Below are 27,602 nucleotides of genomic sequence, written 5' to 3' on the forward strand. Positions count from 1 at the left end.
TCCTAATTCGGAGGGTTTGACTGTTTCTGAGATTCCTGTTTTTCTGCTTCTTTCATTCTCCACTCAAATTCTTTCCATTCTTCATAACACCTTGCTCGAGTCTGAAATAGAAGGTCAATCCACAAAATTTTAAAGTTTGATTATGTTGATGATGGTTCAAGAATCTTTAAATGTTAAAATTAAAATTTATTAAAATAATAAAATTATGTAAAACTTTATAAAAAAATATAGTAAAGAGGTAGAGAACTTTACCTTTGACCTCTGCTTCGTCTTATTTTTCTGTATTGATTCACCCTATATTCCAAATCTTACGTGACTTACCAAAATTTAACCAGAAATCATTATTTAAATTGCTATATCTCTTTAATTAATTACCTGAGTTCCTAGGGTTGGCAAAACTAAATGTTCAACCCATTGTGCATCAACTACTCCTATATTTTCATGAGGGACCTGTCACATTTCAAGGAAAACAATTATTTGCCCTCTTCCAACTAGTATAATAAGTATGTATTTAATACTAGTATTTAATAGTTCAAGCATTATCAAGGTACTCCCTCCGTCCCACAAAGATTGTCTTACTTTGACCGGACACGGGTTTTAAGAAATGTAATGAAAAGTGAGTTGAAAAAGTTAGTGGAATGTGAGTCCTACTTTAAAATATATTAGTTTTATAATAAAATGTAAGTATGAATGAGTTAGTGGAATATGAGGTCCACTACCAGAAATGGTAAAAAGTGAAATGGGACAAATTTGTGGGACGGATGGAAATGGAAAAATGGGACAATCTTTGTGGGATGGAGGGAGTAGTATAATTCATTATGACCAACCTTCACACATCTCCAAAATGCAAAATCAATACCCCAACCATGGACCAAATCATTCTGATAATCAAACAAAAGATTTGTATAAGATTTTGATAGTATAGCTCTCTATCACAATCAATTTATTGAATATAATACCTGAATCACTTTCCAAACACAGCTCCATGATTCTTTTGAGAATACTGGAGCCATAATCTCAACAAACCTAAAAAGTGTACAGTAAAATAGACCTCGATTCAACCTTTTATCGCTTTGATTATTCGCAAAAAAAATACTAGATGCAGTAAATAAAATATGTACCCTGCACAAGGAGGGTAAAGAGGATTTTCACATTTTTCATCTGCGTCCCTGCAAAATAATTTTATTTACATTTTAGCCTTAATATCTTATACTATCATTACTATTGTGCAATATAAATTAAATACTAAATACATACTTGTGAACTTCCACATTATTTCTTTTCATTGTGATCCTGTATGTTGGCTCTGTGCTTGATGTAATAGCAGGTTGTGATATTTCTAGTCCATGCTTCTTCACAATCTTTATATATCTAAATATCATCAAAAAAATAACATGGGATATACCACAAAAAGTACATTTAAATATGTCATATTTTACTATAATAGTGAAACACTAATAAAATACTATTTAATGACAAAAATAATTCAACATACTCTTCACTAGTGAAGTTGTCTACACCCAAATCTTCATCCCAAATGAATATATACTCAAATTCAGCCACTATATCTGGATGGAGAAATCTTTTGGCAAACCACCTGTGTTTTATCATAATTAAAAATTAAATAAAAATAGTACTAAGTCATAAAAATCAGATTTTTGTGATTTAGTGAAGATCATAAACATGTTACTAAAATATTCAAGATTCATTTACCATTTTGTTTGTTTTAGACCAGTGGTGTGGATTGCTCTTTGTGACCATTCAAACTGATCCCACTCACTTGTTTTCCCATCATAGTGAAATAACATTATTGCAAAATCTTCATTGAACTACAAAAGAAATAATGATCTTTCAAACAATATTTTTCATAAAAAATATTAATTCTAAATATATCACTAACCTTGGAGACTATTTTGTTCACAATATCTTTTTGTTGAATCCCAACTGCTAAAGCCAGCAGATACCTTGGTCTTTTTGCTGTTTCCTAACAAATAACATCACATTTTCAAGAAAAATCAAATCTTTGAAGATATCAAATTAAATGTCATATCTTTGAAATTCAATTTTAATACTCACATTTCCAATATCAACTTGAAGAGAAAAATCTGAGGGCATTCCTTGGGATAATGCTGCTTCTTTGCATGGATTTGAGGCTATATATATCTGCAATGAAAATTTTCTGTTTCTTGACACCTTTAGTGTGTGGAAAAATGAGAATTTGTGAACTTACTTTAGACATGTTTCTTGAATCATAGTCATCAGCATAGCTAGAATATGAAAGATCAAAAGGTGAATAAAAGGTGTCTTTTTGGACCTGCACACAAGAAAATGATATATATCAGAATTTAATGTAAAACTTATTTAATACTACTAGTATAGTTTTTTGGGGGATTTTTCAAGAAACCTCATGCATTTCTCTGAGAAAGGAGCCAAATAAAAATCCAATGGGGATGCAAAGAAAGGTTATCAGCAGCAGCCTTAGATCTGCTAACATCTTGTATTCCATCAAAGTTTTCATCTTTGTCGTGATCGAAGGCTTCAAACGACGTCGTAAGGGAGAAAAGGATGGATGCCTCTTTCTGATTTTGGAGATTTGGGATATATAAGTTTGGTGGACCATTCAATATTTGCACAATCTGATCAGTCAAGAATTTTGTAATCTGGTGTTATTTATTAAGAAAATAAGAAAGAAAATCTTGTACATAATATGGATACAAATACACCTAGATAATGTCTTTAGTCCTTTGACTATACCATTGCTTCTGTATTGATGAAATGGGAAAAAACAATAAAAGTTCATCAGATTTTCCTCCATAGTCTAAAGGTGGTAGATTGCATTGATTGCTAAGACAAAAGGGTATGTAAAATAATTAATCATAATACAGCATAGTTTCAATAATATTTGGAGCATTCATGATCAATTGAAGTCAATTTTGTTGAATGAGTTACAGATATTATTAGTCTTTCCCTCAACTGCAGTTATAGTGCTAGATTTTCTATGTAGTGAATACAGACGAAACAACGCTCGATCTCTTGCCTCCCACGGGTGTCTTGGTGTCGGGGAAATGGCCGTCTATCTCCGCTAGATCCTCCACACAGCCCTTGTCAGTCACATTAATAGGGTAAGTCACTAAATGAACACCTCCCATATCTTGGACTTCATCTTGGCTGTAAATCTTCCACATTTTGTCACCTATTGATAGTATAGTCTTCACGCATTCCAAACTATGAGGCTCGTTGTACACCTCTTCGTCTCTCCCAGTGTGCTCGTACCATAACGAGAGACGAAAAGCACGAACCCCTCCATTGATGATGCTGTTTTCTCCATTTTTTGGCTGGTTTTGGTAGCAACCTATTGCTATTTCAGTGTCTCGTTTCCCATCCATCGACCTTTGGTTCACGTTCGCTGAGCCTATCAGTAGATAAGTATCATCCACTGTGAAAAAAGGGGTCAATAATAAAACTCAGATTAGTTCAAGAACATATCATATCATAGCAATAGTCCAAGAATCTTGAAAAAAAAAATTTGTTACCTATCATGAGTTTTGAGTGGACATAAACCATGAATCTCCTATGCTTCTGTGCACTCCAATACTGTGTTTGAGGGTGTGGATTGTACGGAGGGATGAACTCGCCTTTTACCTCGATTTCACGGTTAGCAAGGCAGAAGAAATTCAAGTAGTCCCTTGGATGACCATCCTCACCACTTTCTTGAATTGCTTCTGCTATGAATTTATACATCATTTTCATGGTCTCTCTAGTCCAATGCAGTATGTCTTGAACCGTCTCGCTCTCAGGAACACCCTCGGGCCACATTGGTATCACTATATACGCGCTAAACCTCTCCCTCGCCTTGATCTTACTAGCCACCTTGAGAGCAATCTCAATAGGAATCAAGTTCCCACAGCCACAATGCTTGTTTTCCTCCCACATATGGCACCCTCCTATGAAGTACTGATTCTCAATGTATATAAACCTATCCGCCCTCCTTATCGCCTCCACATACGCCTCATGGATGCTTCTCTCGATGGGAAGGCTCTTAGGCAGAGGGCTCGCGGAGACATGGTCAATGGATCGAAAAACTTGAACATTCCAACTTCTCTCAGGATTAGGCTGCTGACACAGTTCTTGAATTGAGCTAACCGGAACTAGGAGAGACGGATCACATTGTTTCGTCCATCTCTGCTCAAAATTCTCAAGCACGTCTCTAGCAGCCTGGCCCACGACACAAGCATGAACGTCGTGCCATGGCTCCCTCGGCCCCCCCTTGTGGAGGCTGGCCCCTTGGAGACTAGTTTGGTAGAAATCATAGCAATGAGACTCCATGTTTAGAGTCTTGAAAAGGGAATGCTCCTCTGTGTCATATCTCCCATCACACAGGTCTAATCCACCGAGAAAGCTCATGATCTCGCGGCTTCTTGAAGAGTGATCGACGTGGCTGTCCACTGTTATCGCCTTCTGATGATGGGCAAACGCAGAGGGGAACTTGTCGTGCAGCCTCGGGCAAAGCCTGCACACGACTTTCGTATGCTTGAAGTAGGAAAATGCATCCTCATCATGAGTCTTCATCACCCCTTTGTTCTTTATCAAAGGCAACGACGTCTCATCATCCCACAGCAAGACCCTCACAGCCACCCCTTCCTCTGCCTTACGCTTCAACAGCTCCCCGAGCTTCACCCCACGCGCGTGAGGGACATCCGTCTCAGGGTCACGCACCTACAAAACACATCAAAATCATCATTCATTCAAGGAAAAAAATGATGATCATACTTTTGTTAGACTCACCAAGGCCATTCTTGGATTGAATGACCATCCGGCAATGTAGATCAAGTGCTTCGCGCCATCAATCGCGTTGTACACGTCCTCCCAGAGGCGCCTAGGCCTACCATTCGAGGGCGGGTGGAACGAGGGATGGTGGTGAGCATCTTGATACAATGTGACACCACAGTTTGATCTCATAGGAAAAGAGGTATTCTTCAAACCTTGATATCTATCATTTTTCAATGCTTTCTCCCAAGTTTTTTCGTCTTCTGCAGGCTTAAACCACACAATAAACTGCAGCTTGAGCTTCTTCTTCTGCTCACCATTCTGTTTGGATAAAGGGAAGAAGCCATTGATCAAGCTCGACTCGCCTAGAAGATTATGAGCAGGTATGTCGATCTTCCCCAAAACAGAACACTTTCGTTTCAATGTCAACGTGATCGTTGTCTGTGGTGGATGAGCACACAGAATTTGGAAGGTTTGGTTCCAAACATGATCACTTTCATTAGTAGTTTTTGCCATTTTCTTGTTGTCAATCTTGATAGTCACATATGAAGACCTTCTACCTAAAGATATACACTGCAACTACACAACCAAAGTTCATGAAAAAAACATCAAAAAACATAGACTATAAGCATCAAGAACCATTTTTTTTCCTTTTTTTTTGTCCAAAAACATAGGCTAACCCTTTTTTATCTATCAAGAACCATTTTTCTAGTCTAAAAACATAGGCTAAAGCATCAAGAACCATTTTTTAGTCTAAAAACATAGCCTAAACCCATCAAGAACCATTTTTTAGTCAAAAACCATATACTTAAAGCATAAAAAAATAGAGTAAAAGCATCAAGAACCATTTTTTTAGTCAAAAGCCATATACTTAAAGCATAAAAAAATAGACTAAAAGCATCAAGAACCTTTTTTTCTTCCAAGATAAATGATCAAGACAGAAACTTGCCTTAAATGGAACAGATGGTTTGGACATTGTAGCACGAAAGATCGTTACTTCGAGCGTGCCATGAAGAAACTTGCCATTTTCATTCATGTTCAAACAGTTGAAGATCAATCCCCAAAATCTAGCAATGGCCCTTTTGAGATCAGAAAGTATGTAAGAAGAAGCAAGGAAGTTGATGGCTATATATATAAATGGAAAAAAAATGTTAGTGTAATTTAAGCAAGCTGAGAAAACTTGTGAAGATACATATTTGTGAGTCTTAGAGGGAAATCAATGATGTGGAGTGTTTGTTTTTGCTTTAAGCTGAAGATTTTTCATGAATATTCAAAATCCTAGTTATCATTGCAAAATGCAAAAGTAATGTGATTTATATAAGTCAGCTTAGGCATGATTCCTTTAGATACATTATAAGTAAATTGGAATATCCTTTCAACGCCTTTTTTATGTAAGCATAACTCTTCATTTTATGAGAAAAAGTATTTCAAAGAATAATTAAGATTAATATTTGAGTTAATTGTATGTAGAATCACAAAAAATGTCATTTCTTTGAAATTTATCATTCGAATTTTAAAAATGTAGAATATTCCAGAATTTGACTAAAATTGAAAATTATTATATTGTTACTTATAATTGGATGAAGATTTTATTCAATCATAAAATATTGAGTGAGTTGCATGCGACTAGTCTTTTTTAAGATCAATAATGCAGATATTGGAATCAGCCTTCGCCATTACATGTAAATTTATGATTAATTATGTACTTAATCTAGTAGTGATATACTACTATTGATGAAATTAATAATCGAAATTAGGTCATGACATAATAAAAATAAAATACTAAAGATTTCGTGCATCTACGTGGATTGTGATAGTTCCTCGGCTGAGTTACAATTGGGGAGGAAATTATTTTTTATTAAGTTGTGGTGACAATTATTCTCGTTTAATATTTATAAATGATGTTTATGTTACACCACCAACACATGTGCTTGGATGCCACTATTTCATGGAGTATAAAATGTAATTTGTTTGATGTTTTGAATACATTTGTTTTCTTGACTTTTAGTAGTGAAATTTCGCATTTGAATAATGAAAGGAGCGTTAATAGATTTATAATTAATACTCCCTCCGTCTTAGATAAGATGATCCCTTTCGTTTTTCGCATGTATTTTGTAAAAGTCATGGAGTAATAAATAATTAAAATGGAGAGAAAGTAAATTAAAAGAGACTATCTTCTACATTATTCTTTCTCTTACTTTATTTTTCCTCCACTTTAACTATTTAGTATGATTTTTCCAAAACACATGTGAAAAATGAAAAAGGTAATTTTAAATGAGAGACAGGGAGTATGTTTTAATTTTTTTATAATAAGTTAATTATGCTTACTAACCTAACCCTATTTTACCCATTTTATTATTTGGTGTGTTGAAGAAAAGAGTGCGGAATTGATTTGTACATTTGATATATATATATAAAAATAATCATTACTAAACAATCCAAAAACGAAATGGGAATTTGGAAGCCCAATTGGTTCAAGAACTTATGGGCCATTTTGATATTTAAAATACTCGATTATCAGCCCATTATACATTTATAAAATCAAACAAAGAAAAAGATTAGAGAAAACAAGATCACACAATTACATAATGATGAGATGCAATGTAGTTGATAAAACGTCCTCCAATTAACAGGACAAGTAGTTTTACTCGATATGGAAATAAATCAGAAATCATTATTAATCACATTTAAAGGAATTCAATTATTTCCATGTATAAAGTATACAACTATGACAATATTTATAGACTAGGCGACTGGAATAATGAGTTATTTAATATAATTAAGTACTAGAGATTAAAGTGTTTACTTATAAGACATTATAAATTTTATGTATAAACAATATTAATTGATGCTATAAACTACACATTTGTTGTTTTTGTGTATACCAATCAAAGTTTCTATCAAATGCAACTAATCATTGGCCAATTTGCAATGTCGTGGACACGTGACATTATAATTTCTGAAGGCCCCCCACAATAATAGAAGTTAATTTATTTCGATGAAAGTTAGGTATTTGTATTTTTTTCAATTTCTGATGTAGTATTTTTTATATTATATAAATTAGTGGAAAACAAGCCACGTGGTGAAAGTAAGGCATTCTTGTTAGTATTGGGCCCACTTTGATGAGTGCGGTCTTATCCACATTTGGGTCCAACAAGAAAAAGCCCAAAGCCCATATCCATGTGAGGGGGTTAGTTGGAAATGTGTTTCTACTTTATACAACCAACCATTGTTTATTTAATAGGGATTGGATATTATTTGTTTTTTTTTTCTTTACCTTTTGTTTTTATACAATCTCATCATTTTTTGGGGGGTTTTCCTTTGTTTTGTATTTTGATGAGTTTCTCAAAATCAAATCTCACTATATATTAAACCTTTTCACATCATTCTCTTCGTTTCAATAAAACCTCGTTTCACTAATAAAGCTATCAAGAAAGCAAAACTATTGGTACACATATTCATTGATTCGATGTAGTCAATGAAAATTTAAATTTAATCTATTATGATATATCTATAAAAATAGTTTAAATTTTAAGAATAAGTTGAGCAACTCCAATTGGCAAAAGAGGAGGAGGTAACAATGAGAGGGGGCCCCTAAAATTGTCAATTGATTGCAACATTATATTATGATAGTATATTTCACTATAAATTACATAACTTGTGAACTTGAACTCATTCGGTCCTACCAACGTGATCTACACACAAATTAAATTATTTATATTTTATGTTCAAATATAATTCCATATCTTAATACTACTATCAATTTATCATCCCCATTCACCATCAACTCTTTTTCAACATTGAAACTTATTATTAAATTCTATAAGTGCAACAAAATGTGCTAGAGTTTTCTCGATGAAACAATTACATAAAAAATTAAGTTTTGTCATTGAACATCTTTCCAATACGTGTCAATCGATAACAATATAAGCCCCATAATTATAAAGTAAAACAAAATACTTAGTAAAGACAAATTCCATTAGTTTTCATCGACCTTATATGCATGTTAATTGACAACATATTAGCTTTATTTTGGCATATACTAACTAAAAATTTCTCAAATAACGATTGCTTAAAGTTTATAGTTCGTTTACGCAAATTATTCTTTTTCTCTCTAATTAGTATGAGTATAAGTAAAAATTGTAACTCAATCAAATTAGAGTTATCCACCACTTTGGAGGAAAATACACACATTTTATATTGTAACTATTTATACTAAAAAGTCAAGACTAAACAAAAATACTCATTATGATGGAATGAGATTATAGGTTTATATAATTCACTTTATGAAGTCATAAATAAGCTAGGTGGTTATAAGATAATACAAGTAGAATTTTAATTTATAACCTTCAATCAAGCTCATTCACTTTATGATCAAGGAGATGATGAAATGATTTGGTATAACTCTTCTTTAGGAATTATCATTCCCACTAAATTAGGCAATATCCATTTCTTCCTCAATTAATGGGAATAGTCATTATATTTTAATCTTTATTCTATTTCCATTCTCAATTCATTATACTATTAAACATTTTCTAAATCTTGTTCGTTGACACAAGAATGTTAGGCATGTAAATCTTTTGGAAGATTTCCCAATTTGCACCAAATGAGTTGTTCTATCATAAATGATACTCCCTCCATCTCCGATTAATTGTCACTCTTTTCCATTTCGATACGTCCCTCAATAATTATCACACTTCATTTTTACCATAAATGGTAAGTAGGTCTCACATTCCACTAACTCACTTTACTCACATTTTATTATAAAACCAATATAAAAAAGTGGGTTTCACATTCCACTAACTTTTTCAACTATATTTTTTTACATTTTTTAAAACCCGTGCTCAATCAAAAAGTATCAATTAATCGGAGACGGAGGGTGTACTACTACTATCCAAAAATTATAGTGAAATTTCTGACCAAATATCACTCAACGTAGATATACAACGTACGGTACATTAATTTTTGTATTTTCTAACATCATGGCCAAATTCAATCAAAAATTCTGGAATTGATATTCTTACTAATTAAATAAGTAGAAATCATTAATTAATGTACATAAATCAAATTTTATTTAAAGAGTATAAAAATAAAAATCCTAGATCCACTAGAGCATATACTCAACAAACCCACGTGTCTCACCGGAATAATTTATTCCCTACATTACGTCCACGCTTCTTCATTTACACCCCCAATCCCCTCTTCTCCCCCTTTCCAATTTTCCCCCTTTTCTCAAAAACCCCCAAATTCGCCGCCGCAAAAAATGACGAGCTACGGCACAATCCCGACCTCCTCCTCCCCGGCGGCGACCTCCGTCAACCTCGAGTACATCTCCCGCGCCAAGGAGCGCATCAAGGAAGGCCTCGGCACGCGCCGCCCCTGGGCCGAGATGGCCGACTTCCACAGCTTCGACCTGCCGCGCTCCTTCCGCGAGTCGGTGGCGCGCGTGCGCACGAATCTCGCCTACTTCAGCATGAACTACGTCATCGTCGCGCTCGGGATTGTGTTCCTCAGCCTCCTCTGGCACCCGATCTCGCTCATCGTCTTCCTCGCGATGATGGCGGTGTGGCTCTTCCTCTACTTCCTCCGCGACGAGCCGCTTGTGATCTTCGGCCGCCTCTTCAGCGACAAGGTCGTCCTGATCGTGCTCGGAGTGCTCACGATCTTCGTCCTGCTCTTCACCGGCGCGACGACGGAGATCCTCAGCGCGCTGCTCGTCGCGGCGGTAGTGGTGCTCGTGCACGCCGTCGTGAGGAGGACCGACAATTTGTGCCCCGATGAGGAGTCCTCGGGCCTGCTGAGGTCAGCAAGTCCGCCTTCCTCTTGATTTTTTTTTCAATTTCGTTTTTGGATCGTGTTTGTTTATCCTTTTTCAATTCCACTGTTTCTGGTGAATTTTCAAAAATCAATTGATCGTGATTATCAGTTGTTGACTTGTTGAAATTTTTTGTAATTTTGTTCAATGTATGCGTGAGGTGTATTTATTCAACAACTCTCTGAATTTATTTACCAAAATCTACAGCTTCAATTATGCTTGAAGTTTGAAGTTTGAAGTTTGAATCATGGAATTTTATGTTCTATCTTTTGAGATATTTTGAATCTTCAACTACCCACGATCACACCGTGAGTGATGAGTGCATTGATTGGTGCTTTTATTGATGGTGTAATGAGCCAAATTATGAATTGATAATATTGTGATTAATTCGTAAACAATGTTAATATTTTTAATTAAAATTAATATGAAGAGTCGGCATGAATAATATTATTGTCGTGCAGCTTATAAATTGTTACGTGTTTAAGTGGGCACATTTAAAAATCGCTTGGGATAGTAAAATTAATAGTACAAATTTATCTTAGAAATACTATAATTAACAATTTTCTCAAGATTAAGGCTTCTTTTATATGTTTTTAGTTTTACTGTATTTGTAGCTTGTATGTGTTTCATAGCAAAAATATAACGCGACAGTTATTAAAATTAGTTTATTGATATGATATCAATAAAATGTTATGTGGGTTGATAAGAGCATCCACAGTGGTTATAGCCCAGCAATAGCTTAGCCATAGTCTAGCGACAAACTCCTCCTGCCATATCATCAATACTAAAAATTCTCCTGCCACATCAGAAATAGCCCAGCAATAGCCCGGCCATAGCCTAACGACAAACTCCTCCTGCCACATCATCAATACTAAAAATCCTCCTGCCACATCAGAAATAGCCCAGCCATAGCCTAACCATATCATAAATAGCCCAGCCACATCAATAGCCACATCACTAATAACACAATATACGGAATTTAATTTACGAGACATATACGGGAAACATTAATAATATTATTTTAATTTTTTAAAAAAGTACAATAAATTTTAAAAAGTACATTAATAAAAAAAATTACATTCAAAATCGCAAAAAGTACATTACTTAATACAAGTGGTGCGAATGAAAATGAAGTGCAAATCGCGTATATATAGTGTTTCGAAAATTAAAAAATAAAAATAAAAATCCGCTGGGCTATGCGCTGGGCGATCCGGGCGCTGCAATGGAGCCGAGCGGATCGCCCAGCGCATAGCCCAGCGGATTTTGACCGCCTAGCGCTAGGTGAAATTGATTTCCGGAAAACCGCTCGGCGGTTTTCGGCTCCTCCAATGGTTCGCCTAGCGCCGGCGCTAGGCACCATTGTGGATGCTCTAAATGAAATGATTGATCATCAAAAGAAGCAGAAACCATGTTAAGCTCGGAAACCGAGTTTAAGAGTACCAATAAGCTCTTGATTCATAGAATAAAGAAAATTATAAAGCTCCCGTTACGATGCTAATTAATGGTTACAATCATGATAAAGCACGTTTAGTGCTTAATAATTTGGGTTAAACACAGTGGAGTACTAAAAGATCAGTGTGAGAACCAATTACTAGGAGTACTACTTTTTCAACTTTGGTTTCCATGTCAATCTTAAAAGGATGGAATAAAAAGTGAAAAAAGTTATCAAACTTTATATTCGCATCGCATGAAATTCTAAAGCTCATCCAGCATATTTAGAAAATGGATAATGATTAATTGTCCATAAGATTATGAATATTGGGTCAATTTTGAATTTTTATTTGTTTCATCATTCTTTTCAAGTTTGAGTAACAATTAAATATTTTATTTTTCTGTAACAAAGACACTCTTTTTGAAATTGAAAATTTGAATAATAATAGTGCAGCCACAAAAGATACTCTATGCATAGCCAAAGCCCAAACAATTTGGGCTTAGATTTTAATCAATCTAATGAACAAAGCCTTCTTTGACAACAGCAAAAAAATGATGAATTTCTTCATTCATTCCTATATTAAGCTAAATAATTGCAGGAATAGAGAGATATGTGTAACTTGATTCTAGATGAAGATTGTGTCAAACCAACATATGTATACATTACTACTAACCAAGCAATAGGGTATCCATTTCTCAATATAATGAAAACAGAAACTTTACACTACCATTGCTATACACGAGGCAAAAATCTTGACAGACAGCATCAATTTAAAACAACTTCTTGATGGATACATAAGGCCCTCTGTCTCTAGTTGAGAGCTAGATTCGAGCTAAATCGCCCGGACAAATCATTCGCCATCCTTCCGCTCCGGCTCCCCACCTCCGACCCCGGTGTCATCAGCTGACCCGAATCCATCCCGTCGCCTTCCAGTATTCGAAGCACCTATTTCACCAAGGCGAGGTACATAGATTTCATTGTCTGTAAAAAAAGCATGTAATATGACTAGATATAATCATTTTCTTCTTACCTGAGACATACGGGGCCGCTCTTGAGGGTCTCGGCGTATGCACAACGACGCAGCATGCAGCATACAGTACACCTCGCCCTCTGCGTAGCTTCCCAGCCTCGGATCTACCAACTCATCGACAGCATACGCTTCCAACAATGGCCGCGCCTGTAATTTGTCAGGGTCAGCCTCGAAACACTTGCCATACGATTTGGTATGGAAAGCGAAGTGTGTCTTACCCATTCCGTGAGGCACTGTTGGCCCTTGGGTCTGTTGAGGTCGACTGCCTTGCGCCCGGTGACCAGCTCCACCAGCACGACACCAAATGAGTAGACGTCGGCTTTTTCTGTGATTTGACCGCTCTGTGCATACTCGGGTGCCAAGTACCTTCATGAAGGATAGCATTATCTCAATGTTATTGAACACCATGGTTGATGTCCCTTAGCAAACAAAGATGAGTGATTTACCCAAAAGTCCCGATTACTCTGGTTTCGACTCCTGTCTCCCCATCGGGTTGCCATCTAGCTAGGCCGAAGTCTCCCACCTGCACAGACAAGAATAGACTACCATCAAGAAAGATCAAATATATAATAGAGAGAGAGGTGGAAAAGAAGTGGGGATTAAGAGCTAGTACCAATGGCTCAAAATCATGAGTAAGGAGGATGTTATTGGGCCGCATGTCTCGGTGCACGATGCAACCAACCCTGCATTCTTCGTGAAGATACCGCAACCCACGAGCTGCTCCGACTGCCACCTTCTGCCGAGCATTCCAAGGTAGCGTCTTTTGATGGCGTCCTGTAAGTTTCCAATGCATACATATACAAATGTTATATTGATATATCAATAGCATATAGGAATCAATTCAATTGAGAACTATCTTAAAATCGGAACTTATCAGTTGGAAGCGCAAAACATATCAGTTGGAACTCAAGTTCTCATTTCAAAATAGTTCTCAATTGAACCACCCGCATTGCAGATAAATAGAATTCCGGATGTAGAAGGCGAAAGCATACCGTAAAGATGAGAATCAAGGGATCCGTTGCAGATGTATTCATACACCAATAATCTTCTCCCATCCTCAATGCAGAAGCCAATCAGCATAACAACATTCCGGTGCTGAGCGCAGCTCAGAACCTCAACTTCCGAGCAGAACTCTTGATCGCCTTGAGAGCTCGCCAGCTTGTGCTGCTTGACCGCGATGGTCTGGCCATCGGGGAGGACTCCTCTATGGACAGATCCATAACCGCCCTCAGCTAAAAAGTTTGCTTGCGAGAACCCTCCCGTTGCATGCTCCAGTTCCGCATAAGTGAACCACCTCGGAGGCTTCCCAAATACGGGCGTCTTGTGTTGGCATATGGAACACAACGGTGGAGGCCCGAGTGGAGCTGATCTCGAAAACGAGATAGCTTCTCTCAAACTGCCGCTGAAATCAAGATTAGACAGGTAGCTTGGGGATCGAAAACCAGCCTCATCGTCGTGCTTACACAACTTACCAAGCAGAGCTCTGGTGGCGGGATTCTGCATACGAGCACTTTCTCCGAGATGATCCATAGACTGACAGCGCGAACTGACGATATCAGCCATCCAGGGCTGAAACCTCAAACTTGAAGTTGAAGAGAGAGTCTCACTTTCAGAATCCGAACTGGACTCATCAATCTCTCGTCGTTCTAGATTAGTAACGAGCAGCTTCTCTTTCTTAAGGCACTCCTTGGCGTCAGCAATGAAGAAAGGAGAAGTTCCGGGGTCAGAGCTTGAGACTGACGACGTTCCAGCTTCAGTGGCGGTGAATGTCTCAGGGCTACTCGAAGGGGTAACGAGAGGTCCACGAGTGGGATTCAGGCAATCCTTTCTGATCTCTTGCTTCTCAGAAGATTTGTTATCGTCCGAGCTGACTGTTTCTGGTTCCTTTCTAGCTGCCCCGACTAAATTCAGCCGTAGAACCTTTGGCTGCGAACGCTTCATGACAACAATGTTGCATTGCAGTTCCTCCATACATCGCTTTTCCTCATTTTTCAGATGTCTGCATGATATAAACATGTTCTAAAACCACAGTTAATGAGCTTAATAAAGATGGATGATGGTGAAAATTACTTGTCCAAAACAACCCAATTCGCGTGGTTTTTCTTCGCCTCTGCAGCGACTGCTCCACATGGCGTCCCAGAGATGAGCTTTATCTTCACATTGATCTGCGATTTTTATCAGATAAAGTCGTGTTCATCGCTGTTTTCAAGCAAAGTAGCAATAGTAAAACTTGTGAATTCCCAATCTACTTACTTTATTTGGATCATAAACATCATGAAGCTGAAGAATCATTTGAGAGCAATAGTCTGTAATATCAGAGTTCAGCTCTGCATTTGTACCAGAGTTGGATCTCCTGTGACCACTTGCACAATCTCCAGCGAATCTCGGGAAGCCCCATAGCTTCCTACCTGATCAACGAGGGTCGAATGAGATGCCATAAAAAACAAGAAAAATTCACACAAGAAACATGGAAATAATGATGAAACACAACACAATCCTCTGTGAAGCTAGGACAGCAGCTGAGATGAAAATGTACTGTAAAAAAACTTCAACCGACATCAAATTGGGCCAGCTCCGACACCCTGACACTTGACACGCGACTCTAACGTGGGAGGAAATTTTGTACGGTTTAGGGATTGGACGGGGATGGAAAGGACTTACTACAGAAGTTGTGTATAATCATTTCAATAAAGTGTGAACGAGTACAAAAGAAATGTCGAGGAACTCGGTTTAGAAAAGTCCCCACCATGTGGACTCGGAAGCAATACGGACATAAATAAACCAAACAATAGACAAAAACCTGCATAACTGTAGAAACATCACATGTATGAAGAATAAATGCTATAGCATCAAGCTCGAGTTTTCGGATTGAGTTACAAGTCCCACCTATACGCCCTTAAAACGGTTAACTGGCAAGGAGCTATAATCATAATACACAAACCAAGATTTTCATTCAGTATTATAAGGATAAAAAACACTCTGAAACTGCAAAATCATTAACGGCTAACAAAAAGGTTAAAGCTTTACAAAGGAAAGAAGTAAGGCAAAGAAAAGAAAAAACATAAGGCACTGCAAGAATTCAAGATTCCATGTGAAAAAGGAAAAGAAATGAAACCAATGTAAGAAATTATTACCAGAACTGTGTGAAGATATGACCACAAGAAGAGTGATGCAATCCCCAGGCTGAACAACATGAGTCAGAGCCCAAACCAGAGCAGTCTTAGGAATCTCTCTAGCTGCCTTCACAGCCACCACAACCTTCTCAGCCATGGCAGAACCCTTTTCCCCTTTCTTCAACTCTCTACTCATCTTCACAACATATTAAAAAAAAAAAAAAAAAATTATTCCCCTCCTAAGCAAAAAAGTTTCTTCTGTCTCTCTCAAGAGGCAGCCACAGCTTGAAGAATTATATGAATGTTTGTCTACAAATGAAAGCAACAACAAGAAACATTAGGTGCATTATTAGGCCCTCTCTGCCCCACCACCACTAAAAGCTGTGATGAAACTCATGCATCTACAGCTGACTTGCTCACTGTTCTCTACCACCCCCCAAGAAAAAAGAAGCCCTTTTCAACCAAGAATCAACCAATATACTTACATAAGTTATAAGGTGATTTTAATTTCTTTTCTTTTTCAGTCAAAGCAATGATATCTTAAAACATTTTGGGTTTTAACCAGAGAGTGAATGTAACATGCAGTTTCCAGAAGTGGTACCAAGACAGCTATGTGAATGGATCTGCAGGGTGAGTTCTTTTCAAGCTGAAGACTCCACTGTTTGGCACATGATTGATCTCTGGCTACACCACAAACGACACAGCAAATACAACCAATTCCCCTTTTTCACCTCCACATTACAAACATACCCTCCTTTCAAATCAAGACAGGTCAAATTTTGGCCTAAATCTTGAAATTTGGCACAGAAAGATTCAAACCAAGACAGCACCTTTCCTCCTCCAACCTTAATTATTGGAATGCCAGAATGCTCAGATTTCTATAACAACTCAAGAAATTGCACCCCCTCCCTTTTCACTGCTCATCAAGAAAACTTTGCTGAAGTGACCCGAGAGTTGAGTTTCTGTGCTATGAGATAAGACTTCTCAATCAATCACCGAAAGCATAAATCCCTTCCTGCAAAATCCCACAACCCATTCAGAAAATCCAAGAAAAAACACAGAAAGCAAATAAAATTATTAGAAAATGGGAAAGCAGTTTAACATTGTTGTCTATCATCATGATTGTTTCTCCTTCTTTCACATCAAAGCAACTAAACATCACAACATGGATAACGATTTCACGAGAGAGAGAGAGAAAGGGATGTTACATGAGATGAGCATTCTGGTTGAACAACCTCACCAACTCAAAATCCCAAGTGATGTAAATGAAATCCCAGATAACAAATTTTAAAAAGATTGAATTTTTTTGGCACTGTGATGATTCTTGAGAAAAATGATTAAACTCCTTATTTAGTGTAAGGGGGTGGGGTGGTGGGGAAAGAAAGAGCAATGATGGACTTACATTTGTAACAGCGACAGGTAAATGTCTACACAGAAAAAATACAATGCATAAAGAGACGATGCTTGCAAAATCTGTGCGGATGTAGATAGAGAGAGGTGCTCCAATTCTCTCTCAAAACTCTCTCTCTCTCTCTCTCTCTCTCTCTCTGGGGTGATATTTACTGCTCCAGACAATGTCGCCGTCGAGGTTTTTGGGCTGTCGAGATCCCTGGTTTTTGCGTTTGAACTACAGTTTTGACCTTTTTTTCTCTCACCTTTTATTTTGAAATTATGACTACTTTATTTTTTTTTTAATCGGACAAGATATTTCAAATTTAAAGATATTTTTGAGTTTCCAAAGAATAATTTTTAATTATAAATATATATTTGCTCAATTAACTATAAATACTGTTCCAATATGTGTTGATTATTACTACTAAAAAACTTTTATAAGTATAAATTGTTGGTTTCACTTTTTCTTTTATATGAAAAAAAAAACTAATTAATTTATTTATGTAAGAATTTTGGGCACTTGATTTGTGACTTTTTCAGTATTCTAAAAAGATGTGCATTTGTAAAGAAATTAATCATAGAGGCATTATATTAAAATTTGACCTTAGAGTCATTCAAGTGTGAATGAGTGGTAGGACCTTTATTTAAAAGATTTTAGCTGTGATGATTTTACAAGTTGACTGTTTTCAAACACAAAATTTGAACCTCTAGTTATGTAGGAAATTACATTCTGAAATTTAGTTATGATTTTTTAATAGTAATACTTTACTTTCCCATCACTATTTTACAATTTAATGGATCTCTATTTTCTTGTAGTAATGTATTGTGGCATGTAGCGAAAAATATATTAATTAGTTGTTTCCAAATAAGTTTTTGATTAACTTCACTTGATATTCTTTAACAAGGGTCATATTTCAAAGTTTGAGATAACATATTTCTCGTTTTACATTTATGTAACACTTTTTAAATAAATAAAATTTAAATTTTCTTTAAAAAATATGATGGACCTGCACGTAGGCGTCGGCTATTACGTCAAGCAACAATACTAGTACTGTATTATTAAATGGAGTACTAATATTCAATTTAAAATAAATTATAGTTGGAAATTTTAACATTTTTATTGAGTTAGGAATGACTCAAAAATAAATTAGAATGAGTTGATTAAATTTGTAATTTTATTTACAATGATATTTGAATTTTTATTCAATTTAACCCCTTACGTAAAAATTACCCCTTGTTTGGTTTGAGTATTTAATCCTATCTCTAATTTCCAAAATCCAATTAAACTTAAATAAGAAACTGTACTAAATCTCGGAACCAATAATTATAATCAATCCAGCTAGCATGTGTATGTTTATTCATTATGTTTTAACAAAAATAGAAATAATTACAATAACATTATATCTCAGTCACGTGATAATTTGGATATGCGACGTGACAAATACCACAAGACAAGTATTGCTAGCAAAAAAGGGAATTTTAGTTATCAATTTTGGAAGTTACCAAAACAAGGAGATAATCAATTTCTACACTTTCCACAACTCGAATTTAAAGGGGTAATAATATAAATAATTTCTCCACGTGGTGGTAATATAAAATTGACAATATTTTAAATGCTCTTGGACTTCAATAATTCAAATATTTTGGTTTTATTCGAAAGTAACAATTCAAACTTAAAGCATAATAACGTCAGAGGTAAAAGTTAATAAAGCAAATTCCATATAATGTTTGATTTTGAAATAATAAAGAGTAAAGGTGGACATTCACACCTCCTTTTATGAGTATAATTGATGTATCGATGTGTCTTAAATTTGAAAATTTATTCGATGTTTACTAGTGATAAGTTTTGGCATATTTCATTATTTTGTTAGTTAATTTATAAATATTTAATGAGCTGAGCTCTTTGGATATACTGAAGTGGATGCTTAAAACGTCGGCACTTAGTTGACCACATTTTCACTGTTTCACATATTAATAACAATTAATATGATCGTGCCTTTCTAAATCAATAGATAAATTCAATTTGTTGAAGATATCTTAAAGGATTAATTGCACATGAAATCACAAATTTAAAATCACAAAATTTGGTCAAAAATTCATAGTTGGCCTATGATAATTTTTTTTCGAGCAAATATGGTGCTAAATTGGCGCATATGTGTAAAATTTTGATGTTGTGAATAAATATAATTGTTTCTAGGTGTATTAACGTGATGATATGTACGATTAAAGTACATCATTTTAAGGTTAAGAGTAAAAATAACTTTGACTAAATAAGTCAATTTATAAACTTTAAAATTTTGGGATTTGTTATTTCAATTTAGAAAGATGACAAATTAGAAAGGGATATTGGCACCTAATATGACGTAACTTTCAAAAAGTTGAATTTTTTCCACGAACTTTGAAATTGGCAAATAATATCACGAACTTTACCTCAAGTTTGTTATTTCTCACCAATGAAAAAATTCCCGCAATATTAATAGATTGAAGAACAAATTTGGAGGGTGTGCTTCAAGAAAAACTATTCTCAAATATTGAATATCTTGAAACTCTCGAAGTTGTTGTCGGGAAATTATGAAAAAATGATATTATTTGCTGGAATTTTTTCATTGGTGAAAATAAAAAATTCGGGATAAAGTTAGTGATATTATTTGTCAAATTCAAAGTTCGTGGGAAAAATCTAATTTTTTAAAAGTTACATGATATTAGGTGCCAATATCCCAATTAGAAATGACATTGTTTGTGATTTTATATGATTATACTAAAAATTGGTAAGAGTTTTGAAAAAAATATGGCGCGCTTGTGCAAATAAAGATGAATTTTTTAATTGGGCAGATTTGTCTTTATTAGTACAGTATTCAAATTAAAAAGTAAAAAAGAACATAAATATTTTGTCTTTATTAATAAGTAAATTTCAGTATACAGTGGCCGGCGCAATACAGTCACAATAATGAATAATTAGATTATTATCTAAAAATAAGGCTGTTTTCAATTCAATGAGATTTCATTAGTATGTCCCACAAATTTTTATACTATTATTTTGAATTATTTTCTCATTAAGCTTGCTCTTTGTTTATATTTAAATATTGTCGTTTTGGAAAAACTTAGGTCTTATTTAAACAGTAGCAGCTACATGTAATCATGACTTTCAGTAGTTTTGTGCATTTAACTTGTTCTGTATATTTATTAAAGCTGCACTATTGATTCATCTCCATTTAAGACAATTTCTCATTCTACTGACCTGTCAGAAGTTTTGATGATAATCTTTTTTTATGGTGTTATTATTTCTTATGAATTTGTAATGCTTGTGGTATTTTCAGTTAGTTTTTTAGAATAAGGTATTTCAGTTACTTAAATTCAAATTAAGCATGACATTGTTCATTTAAAAACATCAGAGGACAAGGTGTCATATTTTATAAGCACTTCTTCAATTGTTTGCAGTATAGTTCTTCGACTGAGAAGAAAAATGAGTAAAAAAATTAGCAAAATATTTATAATATATATATATATATAGGTTTGTGATCAAATACTAACTTCTTATAGTAATAACTAATACCTAAATATCAATATTATATGTTAAAAATATCAACACAAAGATATAAATTTGTCAATCTTTCTTGTGTTGATAAATTATATATATATATATATATATATATATATATATATATATAGGGGTGCGTTATATTGATAACCTCTAAATATCGTAATAACCCTATAACTAAATCTGGACCGCACATTTTTAAAATCACGCGGTTGAGATTCAAACTTAGATTTACTTCATAAAACAAGGCGGAGGGGTAAAACTGTCATTTCGCTCATTTAATTTCTGAATTTCGCCAAATATCACGTAAAATGATACAGTGATAAAATGATAGGTTTATTGCATAGAATGATAGTTTTGCCGGATAGAATGATACTCTGAGTTGATAAAATGATACTATGAGTTGATAAAATGATACTCTGAATTTCACCAAATATCACGTAAAATGATAAAATGATAGGTTTATTGGATATAATGATAGTTTTGCCGGATAGAATGATACTATGAGTTGATAAAATGATACTCTTGACTGATAAAATGATACTCACAGCAGATAGAATGATACTCTGAATCAGTCACTTAGATTTTATCAGTCAAGAGTATCATTTTATCAACTCATAGTATCATTCTATCCGGCAAAACTATCATTCTATGCAAAAAAAATATTAATTTTTACATTTAGTTCAAATCAAGAAAGTGAGATGCCTACTTTAAAAGAGAATATAGAATGAATTCAAATCATGAATAAGAATGTACCTACACCAACTCACTTTAACCAAATTAAAACCAATTAATAAATTACATTCATTTGTGGTGGTCAAAACATTTAACCTCAGTTTTAGAAAATCCCACCTCCCTATACTATGGAAAACGTTTTCCGTCTTGTCAGCTAACGTGGCGCCGTTGCCTAACTTCACTGTCACTTTAATGCAATCAATGCCTGACGGTGACTTAACGGCGTTTCCATTCGACGGCTCTCAAGTGTGGCCCCCGCCACACTCGACGAAGGTCCGAAATTGTAATTATATAAAATCGAGGGGCCCTTTTGATGACTTCGATGAATATTTAAACTTTTATTTGAATTTAATGGATCTGGTTTTTGGCATTAAGTTCGACACAAATTTGGGATTTATCGATTGAGACAAAATTAAGCTAATAAACTGTCGAGAAATAACGTGTTAAGTAATTACATGAAGTTACTTGCATTACTATAATCACATCTCTTAAAGTTTGTGATTTTTATAATAATTGGTGATGGAGTACGTACTAAACAAGCCAGCACAAAGCCCAAGAAAGAGTATCAGTTCGGCATGACCAAAGAGTTCGGCCTCAGCCTACAGCTCAGTAAAAACCAACCAATCAAGCTCTGCCCTCAGGTCGGCATCAAGCTCTACTCTCAGATCGGCAAAAGCTGCTCGGCAATAGTTCAGCAGTTCGGTCTCAGCATCGGCAAAAGCTGCTCGGCAATACCGGACTGGGAGACACGATCTATCTAGTGGTGGACCCATGCAGGCTCTCATGACCTCCACGACATCCACGACATAATTACTGATGATGTAAGCCACCGCCTAATTAGTGGCCATGCAGGATCTCATGACCTCCGTGACCTCCACGACTTAGGGTGGTGATGCAAGCCACGATCTCAGTTCTATATATAAACGGAACTTAGATCCGATAGAGGATTCACCAACTCTAGAGAGAGAATATCATATAGCAAGCTTGTATTTGTAAGCTGTAGAAAACAGATCAAGCAATACAACTCTGCCCTCTTTTCTTCCCGTGGACGTAGATTTACCTCAGTAAATCGAACCACGTAAATCTCTGTGTTGTGATTTCTACTTTCCTGCATTTACTACCACCAGAAATTCGCGGATTCATCACTGGCGCCGTCTGTGGGAAACAGAGAACCAAATCTGTGATAAAGCGAATTTTTGACCCTTTTTCCACTACAAAAAAAAAAAATGCATGCCAGATCGCACAACTCCCGTGCCTCCGTCCGTGATGACCATGAGGAAACTAACCCAGCAGCCCATAGGCCTGGAAAGCAGCCTCGTGAGAAGTCTGTATCCAGTTCTCACGGTGAAGGAACAAGCCGCTCAAAAGGTCCACACACCGAGTCTTCCCAGCAGCCTGATTTGAATGAGGCTGTCAAGCTGTTCTTGGCTGAGAAGCAGGAGGAGTTCTTAACCTTCCTGCAGAAGAGCCAACAGCCGGAGAAGACAACGACGGATTCTCCCTCCTCGTCTAGGCATGAAAGTCACTACCGCAGTAGTGACGTGTCTTCCAGGAGAGAGAATCCTCAACCCCGACATGTTCCTGTTTCTCCTCGGCACCGGAATCACAGGAGAACTCCTTCTCCTCCGTACCGAAGAGATGTCGGGTTCGCCATGTACGGAGCGTTAAAGACTCCGTTCTCGGACGATATCATCCGAACTCCTTTGCCGCGGAACTACCGAACTCCGTCGATAACCTATGACGGACTCGTGGATCCTCATGACTTCTTGGGACGCTATCAGTATAATATGGCGAACCAGGGTCTCAATGAGGTCCACATGTGCAAGCTGTTCCCCGAGCTGCTCATCGGGAACGCCAGAAGGTGGTTCGACAGCCTTCCTCAAGGCAGCATTAGATCCTACCGAGATCTAATGGATGCTTTCCACAGGAGGTTCTTTCAGAAAGCGGAAGCCCGAATTACTTCGGCTCAGCTGCTTTCTATACGTCAAGGTCGCGACGAAAAGATCAGCGACTTCCTGACGAGATTCCACAAGGAATGCCTACAAGTAAATGATCTCAACGATCTACTTGTCATTTCGGCATTCCAAAATGGAATCCTGCCCGGAGCTCTCTACAGAAAGCTCGTGGAGTGCGGCCCGCAAACAGCTCAAGAAATGTGGGACATTGCGGACCAGTTTTCCCGTGCGGATGAGGCAGACCGTCGAAAACGGTCTTTAGACAGCTCATCCCAAGAAGAGAAAAAGAAGCCCGATCAAAGCGGCCAGGTGCTTCCTCGCCGAACTCCTTTTGAAAGAATTCAAAGGGCACCGGTACAAGGCAGATTGGGGCCACGGCTCAATCCTGAGAAGCCGCCCGCTCAGTTCGTACCATTAAACAAGTCAAGAACGGAAATTTTCGAACTACATTCCGATATGTTCGAAAAACCAAAGCGGATGACGAAATCAGCCGCGCGGCGACCTCAGGATCAATATTGCTCCTTCCATCAAGCCCACGGTCATGATACCGAGGAGTGCCGAAATTTGGCTGCAGGTATTGATGTTCTTGTGAAAACAGGAACGTTAAAAAAATACCAAAGCAAGCAGCCGAAAAAGAACAAAAAGCAGAGAGGTGCGAACTGCAATCCTCAGGATCCGAAAAGGCATGAAGATCCCGAAGACGACGACGAGCCGCAATATGATGGAGTAATCCAGACTATTGATGCTCTCCCTGCCGGGAAAACTAAGTCGTCCCTAAAAGCAGAACGCAGAGGTTCCAATCAAGAGGAGCCGACACATAAAAGGCTGAAGAAAGACGAAGTGATTACATTTTCAGATGCCGATCCCGTCCCAGCCATCTCTCCTCACCAAGACGCTATTGTCATTCAAGCCGGAGTGGCAAACAAACTGATCCACAGAGTATTTGTGGATACAGGAGCGTCAGTCAGCGTTCTTTTTAAAGAATGTTTTGATAAAATGGAAGTGGATCCAGCTCGGCTCAGTCCGGCTCCATTTCCTCTGAAAAGTTTCGCCCAGGAAGACACCCGCCCTGAAGGTATTATCAGCCTTCCGATCACGGTGGGAAAAGCGCCTACAAGCTCCAATACGATGATCGAGTTCTTTGTGGTAAAAGCTCGGTCCCCGTACAACATCATCCTGGGGAGAGACTGGCTCAACACAGTTCGGGCCGTTTGCTCTACTTATCACCTCACCATCAAGATCCCCACTAAAGGTGGGATAGCGGTCATCCGAGGTGATCAAAAGAGAGCAAAAGAATGTCTGCAGATTGCGCTTAAAAGTGCCGAGCAACCAGTTCGGCACCATCAAGCATAGCAATCACAGCAACCGGAGTCAGAGGCAAGCGAGATGACCGAAGTCACTTCAGAGCCGAACTCAATGACCGTTCAGTTATACGAAGATGATCCATCCAGAGTGGTCAAGATCGGCTTCGCAGGAACGCCTCTACTCCGGGAAAAAAACCATCCAGCTCCTCAAGGAGTACAAAGACGTCTTTGCATGGTCTCCGTTGGACATGACCGGAGTGCCCCCCGAGGTAATCACTCATCGTTTAAATATTGATCCTTCGGTCCGGCCGATAAAACAGAAGCAAAGACTCTTTGCGGCAGAAAGAAGCCAAGTCATCCATGACGAAGTCCGCCAATTACTAAAAGCGGATGTACTATTCGAGGTAAAATATCCTTCCTGGGTGGCCAATCCTGTGATGATCAAGAAAAAAGGAGGAGGATGGCGGATGTGCATAGATTTTACCGATCTAAACAAGCACTGTCCTAAAGATTGCTATCCCCTTCCGAATATAGATAAAAAAGTAGAAGCTTTGATCGGCTTCGAAATTTTCTGTTTTCTTGATTTATACAAAGGATATCACCAAGTGTTGATGGATGAGAGTGACGCTCCGAAAACAGCTTTCATTACCGATTTCGGCATTTTCGCTTATAAAAAGATGCCATTCGGTTTAAAGAATGCCGGAGCCACTTATCAAAGGATGGTAGACAAGCTTTTTCGGCACCTAATCGGAAAGCAGGTTGAAGTGTATGTCGACGACATAGTTGTCAAAAGCAAAAGCACTTCGGAGTACGAAGACAACCTCAAGTCCACTCTCAACGTGCTCAAGAAAGCCAACCTCAAACTTAATCCCCAAAAGTGTACCTTTTTGGTAGATTCGGGAAAGTTTCTGGGTTGTTGGGTTTCAAAGGACGGACTCAAGGCAAACCCCTCCAAAGTTCAAGTCGTTCAGAACATGACAATGCCGAAGTCCATACATGACGTGCAAAGGCTAACTGGATGTCTAGCCGCACTGAATCGATTCCTTTCCCAAGCAGCCGAAAAGCAACTGCCGTTCTTCAAGGTGTTGAAAAAGGCACCAAAGTTCGAGTGGGGAGCCGAGCAGAAAAAGGCCTTTGACGAGCTCAAAAGTTATCTAGCCGAGCTTCCTATTCTCTCTGCTCCAACCGAAGCCGAAGTAATATTCTTATACTTAGCGGCATCAGATCAAACCATCAGCGCGGTGCTTGTACGAGAAGAAGGCCTAAAGCAGTTTCCCATCTACTTTACAAGCCGAGCATTAAGAGGTCCAGAAACAAGGTATCAACCTCTGGAAAAAATTGCTCTGGCGTTAGTAAATGCAGCAAGGAGACTGCGGCCATATTTCTATGCTCACAAGGTATGCGTCTTAACCGATCTGCCTCTTCGGCAAGTTTTGACCAAGCCAGAAGCATCAGGCAGAATCGCCAAATGGGCCATAGAGCTGGGAGAACACTCAATCGAGTACCTACCTCGGAAAGCCATCAAGGGACAAGCCTTGGCAGATTTTCTTACAGAGGCCAAGTTCGATCAAGCAATCCCTGTCATTGCCGAACAGAAAAAGTCTGCCAATGCCGAACTAGCACAGCCCTTGGAATCCGAAGTAGAGCCGCCAGACTGCTGGAGCGGATTCGTAGATGGAGCTTCAAACAAGATGGGAAGTGGAGCTGGTATTTTACTCGTCGCTCCCGACGGACACGAGGTAACCTACTCACTTCGGTTCCTATTCCCCACTACTAATAATGAAGCCGAGTACGAAGCCCTTCTTGCCGGACTCCAGTTAGCGCAAAGTCTGCTCGCCAAATCTCTCAAAGTCCATTGTGATTCACAAGTCATAGTAAATCACATGTTGGGTACAAGTGAAGCTCGTGACGAGAGAATGAAGAAGTATTTGGACAAAGCGCAAAGCATCAGCCGAAGTTTCTCCTATTTTCGGATAATCCGCGTTCCTAGAGCGGAAAATAGCCGAGCAGATACCTTAAGCAAGTTGGCCTCAGATCCGAGCTCAAAGGCGGAAGAATTAATGCATCGAAGCATTGATGAAGCCGAGGTACATTCGGTATCCAGCTCGCCGAACTGGATGACGCCGATCTTGCAGTATCTGGATCAAGGACAATTGCCCGAGGATAGGAGAGAAGCTCGGAAGATCACGTGCCGAGCACTTCGGTACGAACTTCATGAAGGAGTCCTCTTTAGAAAGTCTTACCTCCAGCCATTATTGCGGTGCGTAGGACCAGGAGAGACGGACTACATCCTCAGAGAAGTTCATGAAGGATCGTGCGGTAGCCACATCGGAGCCAGAGCTTTAGCTAAAAAAGTTCTGAGATGGGGATATTATTGGCCAACCTTGGTACAAGAAGCAGTGCAGCTCGTCAAGACCTGCCCGAAGTGCCAAATCCATGCAAATATCCCAAAGATGCCGCAGACCGATCTATCCACTATGCAGAGCCCTTGGCCTTTCATGCAATGGGGCATAGACATAGT

The 27,602-nt window shown here is 37.6% G+C and overlaps 4 protein-coding genes across 7 annotated transcripts; 1 reads left to right on the top strand and 3 right to left on the bottom strand.

Annotated features, from left to right (window-relative positions):
* Positions 1-2: 2 nt before the first annotated feature.
* On the bottom strand, positions 3-2,413 carry LOC121771900. Its single transcript, XM_042168797.1, has 13 exons — positions 2,405-2,413; positions 2,231-2,314; positions 2,077-2,163; positions 1,901-1,984; positions 1,714-1,829; positions 1,496-1,597; positions 1,258-1,371; positions 1,122-1,169; positions 960-1,026; positions 828-881; positions 376-450; positions 253-294; positions 3-101 (listed from the first exon to the last, which is right to left on the bottom strand). The coding sequence occupies exons 1-13, from the start codon at positions 2,411-2,413 to the stop codon at positions 3-5; spliced, it is 981 nt and encodes a 326-aa protein (XP_042024731.1).
* A 449-nt stretch (positions 2,414-2,862) lies between these two features.
* LOC121771729 (phospholipase D alpha 4-like) lies at positions 2,863-5,845 on the bottom strand. Its single transcript, XM_042168592.1, has 4 exons — positions 5,717-5,845; positions 4,786-5,346; positions 3,534-4,716; positions 2,863-3,436 (listed from the first exon to the last, which is right to left on the bottom strand). The coding sequence occupies exons 1-4, from the start codon at positions 5,801-5,803 to the stop codon at positions 2,997-2,999; spliced, it is 2,271 nt and encodes a 756-aa protein (XP_042024526.1). The 5' UTR covers positions 5,804-5,845; the 3' UTR covers positions 2,863-2,996.
* Positions 5,846-9,960: 4,115 nt separating this feature from the next.
* LOC121771732 (PRA1 family protein F2-like) lies at positions 9,961-10,830 on the top strand. Its single transcript, XM_042168594.1, has one exon. The coding sequence runs from the start codon at positions 10,031-10,033 to the stop codon at positions 10,592-10,594; it is 564 nt and encodes a 187-aa protein (XP_042024528.1). The 5' UTR covers positions 9,961-10,030; the 3' UTR covers positions 10,595-10,830.
* A 1,785-nt stretch (positions 10,831-12,615) lies between these two features.
* LOC121772370 (inactive protein kinase SELMODRAFT_444075-like) lies at positions 12,616-17,700 on the bottom strand. 4 transcript variants are annotated; one of them, XM_042169446.1, is made up of 11 exons: positions 17,560-17,700; positions 16,759-17,172; positions 16,179-16,353; positions 15,298-15,452; positions 15,115-15,209; positions 14,037-15,043; positions 13,658-13,818; positions 13,491-13,567; positions 13,263-13,410; positions 13,045-13,191; positions 12,616-12,959 (listed from the first exon to the last, which is right to left on the bottom strand). In XM_042169446.1, the coding sequence occupies exons 3-11, from the start codon at positions 16,351-16,353 to the stop codon at positions 12,825-12,827; spliced, it is 2,100 nt and encodes a 699-aa protein (XP_042025380.1). In that variant the 5' UTR covers positions 16,759-17,172; positions 17,560-17,700; the 3' UTR covers positions 12,616-12,824. The 4 variants fall into 4 exon arrangements, with proteins under 4 accessions (XP_042025380.1, XP_042025379.1, XP_042025381.1 ...); XM_042169445.1 differs by lacking the exon at positions 17,560-17,700 and adding an exon at positions 17,366-17,522; XM_042169447.1 differs by lacking the exon at positions 17,560-17,700 and having other exon boundaries at positions 16,759-17,232.
* Positions 17,701-27,602: the final 9,902 nt, after the last annotated feature.

This window comes from Salvia splendens, chromosome 16 (assembly GCF_004379255.2).
Source record: "Salvia splendens isolate huo1 chromosome 16, SspV2, whole genome shotgun sequence".
Classification (NCBI taxonomy): domain Eukaryota; kingdom Viridiplantae; phylum Streptophyta; class Magnoliopsida; order Lamiales; family Lamiaceae; genus Salvia; species Salvia splendens.

Coding starts and splice junctions, on each gene's coding strand:
- LOC121771900 (XM_042168797.1), bottom strand. Junction 1,170..1,257: donor AATAATGTGGAAGTTCACAA/GTATGTATTTAG, acceptor ATTATTTTGCAG/GGACGCAGATGAAAAATGTG. Junction 882..959: donor GTGTTTGGAAAGTGATTCAG/GTATTATATTCA, acceptor TTTGATTATCAG/AATGATTTGGTCCATGGTTG.
- LOC121771729 (XM_042168592.1), bottom strand. CDS start 5,803: ATGAATGAAAATGGCAAGTTTCTTCATGGCACGCTCGAAGTAACGATC. Junction 5,347..5,716: donor AACCATCTGTTCCATTTAAG/GCAAGTTTCTGT, acceptor TTGGTTGTGTAG/TTGCAGTGTATATCTTTAGG. Junction 4,717..4,785: donor TCAATCCAAGAATGGCCTTG/GTGAGTCTAACA, acceptor TGTGTTTTGTAG/GTGCGTGACCCTGAGACGGA.
- LOC121771732 (XM_042168594.1), top strand. CDS start 10,031: ATGACGAGCTACGGCACAATCCCGACCTCCTCCTCCCCGGCGGCGACC.
- LOC121772370 (XM_042169446.1), bottom strand. CDS start 16,353: ATGAGTAGAGAGTTGAAGAAAGGGGAAAAGGGTTCTGCCATGGCTGAG. Junction 15,044..15,114: donor AATTGGGTTGTTTTGGACAA/GTAATTTTCACC, acceptor TATATCATGCAG/ACATCTGAAAAATGAGGAAA. Junction 13,192..13,262: donor AACAGTGCCTCACGGAATGG/GTAAGACACACT, acceptor GACAAATTACAG/GCGCGGCCATTGTTGGAAGC.